General features: G+C 38.5%; 1 protein-coding gene across 3 annotated transcripts; it reads right to left on the bottom strand.

Moving 5' to 3' along the window:
- Nucleotides 1–94: 94 nt before the first annotated feature.
- Nucleotides 95–5,365, bottom strand: LOC121969590 (OVARIAN TUMOR DOMAIN-containing deubiquitinating enzyme 12-like). 3 transcript variants are annotated; one of them, XM_042519768.1, is made up of 12 exons: nucleotides 4,974–5,365; nucleotides 4,672–4,738; nucleotides 3,558–4,064; nucleotides 3,309–3,478; nucleotides 2,705–2,778; nucleotides 2,434–2,488; nucleotides 2,054–2,128; nucleotides 1,886–1,959; nucleotides 1,731–1,779; nucleotides 1,009–1,093; nucleotides 581–637; nucleotides 95–460 (listed from the first exon to the last, which is right to left on the bottom strand). In XM_042519768.1, the coding sequence occupies exons 3-12, from the start codon at nucleotides 3,883–3,885 to the stop codon at nucleotides 393–395; spliced, it is 1,035 nt and encodes a 344-aa protein (XP_042375702.1). In that variant the 5' UTR covers nucleotides 3,886–4,064; nucleotides 4,672–4,738; nucleotides 4,974–5,365; the 3' UTR covers nucleotides 95–392. The 3 variants fall into 3 exon arrangements, with proteins under 3 accessions (XP_042375702.1, XP_042375703.1, XP_042375701.1); XM_042519769.1 differs by having other exon boundaries at nucleotides 4,672–4,735; XM_042519767.1 differs by lacking the exon at nucleotides 4,672–4,738.
- Between the last annotated feature and the right edge of the window lie 6,673 nt (nucleotides 5,366–12,038).

Below are 12,038 nucleotides of genomic sequence, written 5' to 3'. Positions count from 1 at the left end.
AAATAGTGGGATTGCCCAATTAATAAGTTCGAGATCTCAAACTGGGTCAATCGACTCAAAAGTACCACTCGGTTTAGCATTTCAAGCAACCTCATATATATAAGTAAGTTTTTAAAATTAATGATATAATTTTATGTCTATTTCCATTTTTTTCAAATGGAACTTGAACATGCAGGCATGATAAGCTAACTGCATCCCCTTGAAATCCTGATGAAACAATAAGCTTTTCGTGGACTAATGCCATATTTTTCATATACCATGAATCATTTGGAAGAGGATAACATCAACAGAGTATCTGATACGAGTATTGAAAGCAACGATCCATATCCGATTCGATAAGTTTCGTCATTGAATTGCAATTTCCCAGGAACAGAAGACCACGGTATGTTCATCTAATGCTTATTCCTGAACTGCCACCATCGTTTTTTCTTTTTTATATCTGAATCCGAGGGAGGGAGATCTGAAGAGAGATAAACAGGGATGAGAAAAGATGTTTGTTCATTTCCAGTTGGGATAAGATACAGTTAGATCAAGTTTCAATAGCTAAAGAGAAATATACCACCAAAGACGAATCACTTACCCCCTTCGGGATATATCGAGTTGTAGTGCACCTCAGCCCAGAAGCTCAAGAAGATTACTGCATTGGATGGAACCGTTAATTGCATTGCTCTAAACAAATAAAGTGGAAACCATAGCTATAAATTCAATAAAAATTCTAGGTCACCAGTATACATATTAGGCGACCCAACTACATAACTATTACAACAATAAAAATTAATCGACATAGATGTATATATAGAGTTGGAAAAGCTCTGAGTCACTCATTCACTAGCTGAATAGAGAACCCAGAACTGACTCGAACAAGCTAAAAGGAATATATTTACACATTAATCAATATATATTTCAACAATTCTGATTATTTATTTGAATAATTTATAGAAATGTCTCTTTGGCTAAAAATGGGATAAATTTCACTAAAGCTTTCCATCAAAAAACATAGGCACATACCTCTTTTGGACTTCTGAGTGTTTGGAAGAATCTCTATGTAGCAAGTGTCCTTAAATGATGTTATTACAAAAATTTTGACCCCATACTACAAAAGAAGACCATTCATTAGAAGTATTATAGACAAAGGAATGAAAGCAACAGATAGTCTGACTCTATGCCATCCAATTTGCATGGAGAAAAGCAGACTTAACCAACTAAACTATCTAGATTGAGACAAACTCTCAAGAGAGCGGTGGAAGGATAACAACATTATTATCATAGCTAGAGCAATTAATCAAAAAGCTTTTCAGTTTAAAAGATTGCATGGAAAAAATAACTTTGCCAATTGTGCTTAATATACACTAAAAAAACAGACAGAAACATAAATTTTGCAGCAATAGAAGCTCTCCTTAATGACAGACTCAGATCACTTGGTTTATATTACACACTGCAAAAACTATCTAGAAGATTTATCTGAATAATAACGGTTTCACCATGCATCAGTAAATCCATTATACAGGTTCTACAGCCTTAAAAACAACTAGTATGGCAGAGGTTGTTGATCCATACGCATTATACTAAATGAAAAACCAAGCCATGAGTTTCCCTTCCCACTAATAAAATAATAGTTTACATTCATCAGGATTTCACTGTTGCAAGGATGAAGAAAATCAGATACAGCAAATCCAGAAACAGATGGTTAAACGGAATAACAAATAAGATAATAGAATGTGAAAAAGTACCCAATCTGCAGCAGCTTGTAAAGTGACATGATCACCCCACTCCCCGCTTCTGGTACAATAATGAAAACGATAAGAGAAATAACTACATGAACTACTTATGTGTTCACTTATGCAACATTTTGGAATGAGGACTAAGCCTAATCAACATAGATTACTTTGACAGCTTTTTAAGATAGTCACAATACTCCATCGGTACATATCCTTCGTAGTATTCGGGGTGAGATTTAAGCTGGAAAAAAATAGAGCATACAAATTGAGACAGTGAAACATGGAGTAGCAGATCAAAATACCAAAATTTATTATTGAAAAATAAGAGAATTGACCTGGTTAATAACTTGCTGCCTCACAAATTTGTGGTGCTCTGGTGACCGATAGAATTGATCAGATAATGCTCGGAACTAGAGGATGCAAATTTGAACCCATGTCAATTCCATTAAAAAAGAGGCGGTGGCACCTTTTTACTAAATGGTAAGATGAAAGGATTGCAAGAACATAAAAGTATATGCTGAATGATAACAAAGAACGTATGATCAGCCTTATTAAACTCTCCTTGCAATGCAATTTAATGGCCAGCAAACAAGCAAACTGTTGCTGTTACTAACTTGTGTGCCAGATTAACTCTTTAATATATATATGCAAAAAATGGTTCCAGTCAACTGCACCTACAATGAATTATTGGAAGAACAATGATTCCAGTATTAACCTGACAGTTTCCATCTCCTTGGACCTTCAGCTCAACCAAATCATACATTTGTAACCTGAAATTGGAAAAATAAAATAAAACAATAATGTCAAGGAAGAAGAGAAAAAGTTCATAATTATATAATGTTCCAGGAAGTATGTACGGAAATCCAGTAGTTACATGTTCCAAGAACCATGCATGGAATATTGTTCATCATAAGGTATATGGATGAGTGTAGTTTGATAGCTATTGCAATGAGCTTCATCTAAGTATTGTTTCAAATTAGGAGTACCTGTCTATAAGCCTTTGATGATCCGATGTGGCTTCATCAACTGACGGAATTTCGCCATTAATTCTAGGAACATGCTGAAAAGGCCAAGATTCAATAACTATGAAGGCTCATAACAAGTAAAAGAGGAAAATGGCAAGTTTTTTCCATTAATAAGTGTTTGATTTCTTTGATGAAAAAAAAATGAAATCTTAACAAATAATGAACAAAATCAATGAGGGGCAATCACTAGTGGTTTACTAGTGTCTTCATTCACAATCAACCAAGGATAGGGCACTGACCCAGAATTCAAATACCATAATGGCTAAACAACTGTAACTAAATATTAAGTAAATGCTATCTAAAAATTTTCAATTGAAAACTCATGCCCAGCTTTATTTTCACTGAAATTATGTTCAAGCATCATCTTAGTTGTTAATTGATGCTGCAGCTTCTGCTTGTTATTAAATAGACTACAAATTGAAAATTCATTTATGCAATTGCATTTGTGAAATCACACCCTTGAATTCAGCAAGGATAAAAACAAACAATCATATGGTGCAGACTAGTGATTGTTATTCTAGGTTTAATGCTTCTACAAATTTACCTAATAAATTATGTAACTTACAGGAATTGAGATCATTTGATTCAACCTTTTACCAACTTCACCATCAATCTCCAAGTATTCATCCGTTAATTCTAATGTCCATTGCTCCTCTTCATTAGAGTTCTCCCCAGGACTAGAACATGAGCTGGTGGGTTCTATATCCTCCTCATCATCATGATTACTCTCATTCCCTGATTAAAGATGAAAAATCACCATGAGAAGTTCGTGTTAATATTTATATCATCACCAACTATATAGTCATCCTCTAACCTGAAATGTAATTTTTGGTATAGGGTCTAAACCAATCTTGTGTAAGACCTGATACTTGCAAGCATTCATCTTCTGCATGAGTAGAGCCTGAAGCTTCAGCAACAGCAAGTTGAGAAAGTTCTTCCTGAAGAGCATGTGCCATAATCTCATCATACTCGACAGTCGTACATTCTGTACCAATCTCAGTATGCCCAACGTAATTATTATCATAGAAATCAGGATCATGTTGGGTGTTGACTCCACAGTATGGAGTAACAGAAAACAGGTCACAATTAAGAAAATCGAGACCCCAGCGATGAATTTCAGAATCTTGCTCGTACATAATCATTGGATATAAGTATTTACTATCTGCCAGTGGAAAATGCTCCAATATAGTGCCTAATAGAGTGGTGTCACGCTTGAGAATTTTCTACTCATTCAAACCTTTATCAGCTGAAAATGCATCAGAATGGCACCTAAAGATTGGTGTCAAGCTTGAGAAATTTCTACCCAACTATGAACCACCAGCTGAAAATGCACAAGAATATAGTTATAAATATGCATAGACCTTTACCAAGATGGAATGAAATTAAACTAAGTTATCAAATAAAATTAATTCATCTAATAATGCACAATTAGATTATTTTTTTATTAATTAGACTAAAATGGTTTGCCATTTTTAATATTCCAGCAGTATCAATTCATAGAATTGCAAAATAATAATAAGAATAAGAATAATAATAATCAAAAAACAAAATAATTATAAAAAAAACAATTTAAATATTGAAGGTGTCATGCCATTTCAGTAGAGGTAAAAGTACAAACTGAATGCAAATACTGATGTAGAAGCTTAAAAGGGCGAACATTTCAGTGCAAGTGTCATTGCGGCAAATAATCAGCCAGAAAAGGGTTCATTTTTTATCCATAAAAAACCATCGAGTTTGTGCAGCCTCAGTGAAATTGTTTTAAAAAGTAATTATACTCTCGAGTGTATTGCAATTTATTAAATACAAAAGGGCAACGAGTGCCCTTGCGCACTGAAAGCATCTAAACAGGAACGACTCTCCACCAAATTCATCTTACAACAGAAATTCCATTCGACAGCACAGGATCCGATCAAATCGATTTTCAATACCTGACTAAATCACGTTCTCTGTGCCAAATACCGGTCGATTCTCATAATATCAAACAGCAACAAACTGCTGTATACAAGATCTATTAGCGCAAGAACAAATAGAGCAAAATGCACAAATATAATCCAGACGAATTCTACCGCGTGGCAAAACAAGAAATCAAGAGTAAGATCAATCAAAAAGAGAAAATCAAACTCAATCGTAGGCTAAGAAATCAAACGTTCAGTCCCAGATCCACATTCCATAGATTTATGTGCGATCGCGCAAAAATTCAATCAGGTCGCCTTAGCTCACGAGGACTTACAAGAGAACGGAGCGAACCGAGTGCAGATCGAAGTGGACGGCTTCGTGTCGCCACGAAGAAAACGGAAGCGAGCGAGCGAGCGAAAGTGTGATCGAGAGATAAGAAGACGAGATCGAGAGGAGAGAGAGAGGAATCTCGCGGACGTCACGGGCTAAATAAGCCCAATTGGAGCGGCGCGGCCGCTAGCTCCTTTTAAATCCGTCCTTTCATTACACCGAAGCCAAGCAATTCCCGTCGATGCGGCGGCAATTACATGATCCTGGCCGTCAATCGGGTTGATGTAGGACGGCGGGTGTCTGCCTGCTTAGGGAGGAGGAGAGCGCTGCTGCCGCTCTCTGTTTGCTTCTATCACGAGCGGAATCTCCGCCCTACGGCCTCCGACTAAGGGCTGTCAGCCACGGGGCCCGCTACCGCTGGACGCTTCCGGAGGCCAGGCGAGGCCTTAGGATGGCCCATCGACGGCGAACGATTCGCCGCGGAGTCGAGCGGCCCCGCGCAGATCGAACCGACTTTCAACCCACGCTTTCTGCGATTAAATTCTGACCGGAAGGACGAGCGGAGTCAGACCGCACCGGTTCAGACTTCGATAGGGCGGTGTCACCGCGACGTCACGTTGATTCCTTCGCGTCAGAATTCGGATGGGAAAACGGAATTAAAAATTTAAAAGAAACAAGGAAATTTCTGAAATTCGGCATATTTTTCGGTAATTTTTCAAATGGCACGTCTAATTATAAAAAATTAAAATAAGTAAAGAGGACTGATTTTATTAATGAAAATAATAAAAAAAATAAAAAATTAGTTCGATATTAATTGTTGAAACACTACAGTTTAAATTTAACATTATTATGGAATTAATTTTTAAAAATTAATATCACAGCTTAAACACTAATAACACTGATACTCGCCTTTAAAAAATCAATATCATAACTTAAATAATAATGATATTGATTTTTTAAAATGATAAAAATGAAATATTTAGACTCTGAAGTATTTAGAAATGAGTTAGACAATGTCGTACTTAAGATTTTGATAGTATGAGTTGAAGTTAAAAAAAAGACATCCTTACAACATTTTATTGTTATTTATCTTAAAAAGTCATATACATTTAAAAATATGATCCTCCTATCAATGTGTAATCAAAATTTTTTAACGAGCCTACACAATGTATACTAAAATAAAAGTTTAATAATATGAATATTTTAAAATATAATAAAAATATATTATCAATAATTATTTAATACAATACATCTTACTTTTATTTTAGCTACAAAAGTACAATATAGGGTTATTTTTTAGTGAGCTTACAACATGTAAAAGTAAAATATAGAGTTCAATAATATTTAATATTGTAAAAGATAATCAAATAAAAGCTAAATATTACCAATAATATTTTGAATACAACGTGTCCTATTATTTTAGCTAAAAAATATCAATTAAACTTATATAATTAAGATGTTCAATTATTTCCTTTTTTACTTTCAGCAGTAAAAATTATTTCAAAATTGATAACTTTATATACAGATCACCTCCATTATATTTCAAAGTTTCTTCAAAATTTTTACAAGATTTCATAAGGTTCTCATTAGTAGTAAATTAAATTAACTTTAAACTCTCTAGATTGAACAAAAAATCGAATGTTTTTTCATACTCATAAAATTGCTCAAATCGAGTTTTTAGTGAAAAAAATAATTTGATCCATTAAGAAGAGAAAATAATTAATTCTAAAAAAATTCTTCAACTGATTGTATCACATCTTCACTACTACTTTCATCAAATTATTTCATTCTTCAGATAATGCATTTTTCTTTGAACATAGGTTTAATATCCATTTCTTCTGTCATTTATTTAGCTTCCATCATGACATTATCAAATCCAAACTCTCTATATATACTCTTCAAAAGTAAGAATAAGTCATTTTAATTGTTTAATTACAATATCTATTGGATCGATACACACATGAGGAGAGAGAGGGGGAGATCATGTGGTTTTCAAAAAATCATTTTTTCGATTTTGAAATCAAAATATATGTAGTAGAAAAAGAAATAAGAAAATGAAAATAAAGAACACGAGAAAACCCAGGCGATTTTACTTGGTTCGGAGCCTTCGGCGACTCCTACTCCAAGACCTAGGTCTCGCGGACCTATCGATGGATAATCCACTAATAACCTCTTCCGGTACCTCCGGAAGAGAAAAACGAGTACAGAGAAAGATCGGAAAAATGAAACAGACTACATTTTCTATTTACAGAATTTAACTACAATAATAAAATTTGTTGTTGGCACGTAAGGATCGAAATGACTTGTTTGTGTGTCGATGTTGGTTTGTCGGCCGCTATCTGAAGTCCTCGGAACAATCGTCGGACGTAACAGCTTCACAGCAGAGTCGTAGCAGGAGCTCGGATCAGTCGGAAAGCTGTTTGGATGTGTAGAAGCTCGTATAAGTGTCTTGTGTTAGGATCGATTGTAGCTAGAAGGGGTGAATAGCTCGTCGCGCTTCGGTTGCTTGCTTTGTGATGATGAACTGTAGCGAAAATACACACAAAGCACACTCACAACACTAACGTTAGGATTTACTTGGTATCCACCTCAAGAAAAGGTGACTAATCTAAGGATCCGACCCTCACACACACAGCCACTAAGAAAACTCTCCTTTTCGGTAACTACCGGAGGTGGAAAAACCTCGTACAATCTCCTCACAACAAGATGCACTCAAACAAGAAGAAAATACACAAGTGTATAAATAAAACTCTTTTCTTGCTTGCTCTTGTTGATGTAGATCACCTCTTGACTCTTGGAAGTGCACCAGCACTTATCCCCAAGGAGCTTCAAGAACTGGCGAAAAGATCGTCAAAGAGAATCATGTGTGTCGGGGAAAAAGCACTGCAGAGAAGAAGCTCGCCAACGACTATATACTTCACTCTTCTAGGGCTCCCAATCGATTGGGCATGCTCCCAATTGATTACCACGTCAGATCCGTGTCATTCCAGCCTTCCATCGCTCGCTACCTGCACAATAGTCACATCCCAATCGATCGGTTGATCGATTGGGGAGTCTTGAATCGATCAGCTAATCGATTCAGCCTCTCTCGCATCCACGCGCGAGAAATAACCCCCAATCGATCGATCGATCGGCGGTGCCCAATCGATCGGTTGATCGATTGGGAAGTATTCTGTTTGCGCGATATAAGCTCTTAATCGATCGGCTGATCGATTAGGCCAACTTTCATTCGCGCACACAACCAATCAATCAACTAATCGATTGGACTATGGTCCAATCAATTGGTTGATCGATTGACCTCCCTTTGACTTGCTTAAATCAAGTTTAGGATCCCCAATTTCAACATCCGGCCAATCGTGACTTGTTGGAACTCCTCATGCCTAGCATCCGGTCAACCTTGACCTGCTGGGACTTCTTCACCAAGTGTCCGGTCAATCCTTTAACCCACTTGGACTTCCCAACACTAGGTATCCGGTCAACCTTGACCTACCTGAATCTCCATGTGTCTGGCTTCACTCACCAGGTCTTTCCATCTACCTAACTTCAGTCACTAGGACTTTTCATCTACCTGGCTTCACTCACCACGACTTTCACCTAGCTTCACTCACTAGGGTTTTCAGCTGGCTTCACTCACTAGGATTTTGTCACTGCCCGACTTCACTCATTAGAACTTTCACCTGCCTAGCTTAACTCACTAGGTCTTTCACTTGGCTTCACTTATCAGGATTTTCCAACTGCTTAGCTTCACTCACTAGGTCTTTCAAATAACTTCACTCACCAAGATTTCCCAACTGTTTGACTTCACTCACCATGACTTTTACCTACCTAACCTCCAGTTAGGACTTTTCTAGTCAAGTATCCGGTCAACCCTTTGATCTACTTGACTCTTCTTCACATCTAACTGGTCAGTTCTTGACCAGAGGGGAATTGTACCAGCAATCTCTCCAATTGGACGATTACATCTGCAATCTCCATGTTTTGTCAAACATCAAAACCCAAACATCAAGACTCAAACTTGAGCCAACTCAAGCTTAGTCAACCAGATCAACCTTGACCTAGGGATATTGCATCAACAATCTCTCCTTTTTTGATGTTTGAAAATACCTTTAAGTTAGGCTAATCAACTCTTTCTTCATGCAAATGAAGGTCCCTTCATTCTCTCCCTTTCCAAGAGGGCAAACTCCCCCATTGGATAATGAAGGCCTAACTTAAACTCCATTCTCCCCCTATTGGTACATATAAAAAACTCTCCCCCTGAAGAGTTACTCAACGTTGTTCACAACCTCATTCATTGTTCATAACACCACAATGAAGGTCTCATACCCTTCATTGTCGTCAATGCTAACCCTTGAGCATTAACCAACTGTACACTTACAATGAAGGTCTCATACCCTTCATTATATTCAATGCTCAAGCTTGAGCATACTCCTTTTCTACAATGAAGAAATTCAATCTTCTATTGTTCCCCAATACTCAACCTTGAGCATTTTTCCAAACGAAAAATTTACCACCTTCAATGGTTTCGGAAAAATATTTCCATGTTTTTAAAGAGTAGCTCCCCTTAAAAACATGCTTCAAATTTATGTGATTGCATCAATAATGACTTGGAATCCCTAAACCTTTAGGATACCCAAAAATTAAAGTTTTAAGGTTCAAAAATCTAATATTGAAACTAAACCTCAACCTAAACTTCAACTTAGTCTTCCTTAACCAAACCATCCTTGTTTTGATCATGAAAACTCTCCCTAAATGTATACAAATGTGTTTCAAGGGGTTAGGAGTGGTTAAAGAAGCTAAAAATGACTTAAAGTGCTGAAATTGAACTTTTTCAGCCAAAATCAGTCTTTTCAATCGATTGGGTTGGGGCTCAATCGATTGACACTTACTCAATCGATCACCTGATCGATTCCATGAGCTTCTGCTCACAGAAAAAGCCTTTGAATCGATCCACTAATCGATCCAAGTCTAGGTGAATCGATCGGATGATCGATTCAGCGAGCTTCTACTTGCGATAATACCCGTCTCAATTGATCGCCCGATCGATTGAGACACTCAAATTAATCGCCCACTTTTCCTGGGGGAGATGAGCAATATACCGACCCCACTCCCTTGCCGAGTAGATGAACCATCCACATATATTTTCCAAATGACTTCAGACTCAGGATTGTGTACCTCAGTGACAAAATCCGCCAAAGACTGCGCCTTGATGGCCGTTCGGGGCTGGTATTAGATGTTGAACTCTCTGAGCTCCGTAGTCCATTTGATTAGTCGACTAGATGCTTCTGGATTCAGCAGCACCCTCCCCAAGGGACTATTGGTCATTACGATGATGGAGTGGCCGAGAAAGTACGGGCAAAGCCTCCGAACGGTGAGTACCAATGCGTAAGCCAACTTCTCAAGATCTGTGTAGTGGGATTCAGCGTCTTTCAATATATGACTCAAGAAGTGCATGCACCGGCTGCTCCTCGCCGTTCAACCTAACTAGTGCTGAGCCGACCGCATGCTCAGTCAAGGATAAATAAATTCTGAGTGGCTCGCCGACAGTTAGCTTAGCCAACACAGGCAATGAATCGAGGTGCTCCTTCAGTTCTTCGAACGCCCGGTTGGACTCCTCGTCCCATTCAAATTTGGTGGTTCGACGTAGTATCTTGAAGAACGGCAAGCTCCGGTCGGATGACTTGGAGATTGTTGGGATTTTAGATGGCTAGAGGGGAGTGAATAGCCTCTTTAAAAACTTAAGCAAAGAGTTCTACACAGACACTAGTTAGCGCAGCGGAATAAACAAACTAAAACGAAACAAAAACAAACACACAAACACTGATACACAGATTTACGAGGTTCGGGGATAACTTGCCCCTACTCCTCGGCGTGTCCGTAAGGTGGACGACTCCTTGATCTTCGGTAGATCGCACCCCGGAAGAATTCCGGCTAAAGATCCTCCTTCTAGGTGGAGTAACCTTCCCACAAAGTCTCAAGAAATATCTAATTTAAAGCACGAGACTTACAGAAACTCGGTGGCAAAGGAGAATGGAAATGCTTACAACCACGCGAGAATTAGTAGCAGAAAATCGAGATCGCAGTTCACCCGAGAGCTCAAGAACTTCGCACAACAGCACACACTTTTCTTTCAAGCTTTCTTTCGTTGTTGTGTTCTTGTTCCCCTCTCGCTGTTTTTACTGCTTCTCAAAACCTGATCTCTGCTGTCACAAATCTGGTCCAAACTGCGTAAATCAGCGCTGCAGCCAATCCCTTTTCCTCCTTCTCTGATTCTCTGAACTCACACCAATGATATCACAGTCAACACTAGCGTCTTCTGAGCTCGAACCAATCCCCAGGAGTCAAGCAGATCGCAGCCAGATCACAGCAGTATCCGTTGATGCCTGAAATGCACCATGCGCCGCTGAAACCAACAGAAAGACCATTTGTCGCATTCCTCTTACGAACTTAATTTGAAATTAGGCTTGGAATGATACCTGTTAATCTGTAAACTCAAAAGCTAACAGCACAGAGGATTACATCACATAAATGAATGAGATATATCAAAAGCAGTGAAGGAATCGTTGATACAACGAACAAATCAGAGTGTGTGGATCGGTCACCAGACCGATCACAGTGCCTTGGACCGATCAGGCAATAGCCTGATCGGTCTGAGGCCATTCTGATCGGTCATAGTGACCGATCAGATTGAGTGTGGATCGGTCCACAGACCGATCCACCTCTTTTCTTTCTTTGCAGTCTCTTCTCCTGATCGGTCTCCCTGACCGATCAGATTGCACTCAGTGTGCTACTGAGTGTTCTCTGACCGGTCGGTAGACCGATCAGATTGAGGGTGGATCGGTCCACAGACCGATCCACCTCTTTCTTTCTTCTGCAGGCTCTTCTCCTGATCGGTCTCTCTGACCGATCAGATTGCACTCAGTGTGCTACTGAGTGTTATCGGTCTGCAGACCGATCAGATTTCACTCAGTGTGCTACTGAGTGTCATCTGATCGGTCATCAGACCGATCCGTGGAACTTAGTTTCACTGGATCGGTCTGCCGACCGATCCACTGATTCTTGTGTCTGGATC

Source organism: Zingiber officinale, chromosome 4A (genome assembly GCF_018446385.1).
Source record: "Zingiber officinale cultivar Zhangliang chromosome 4A, Zo_v1.1, whole genome shotgun sequence".
Lineage (NCBI taxonomy): Eukaryota > Viridiplantae > Streptophyta > Magnoliopsida > Zingiberales > Zingiberaceae > Zingiber > Zingiber officinale.
This window is presented reverse-complemented; position numbering and strand designations above follow the sequence as displayed.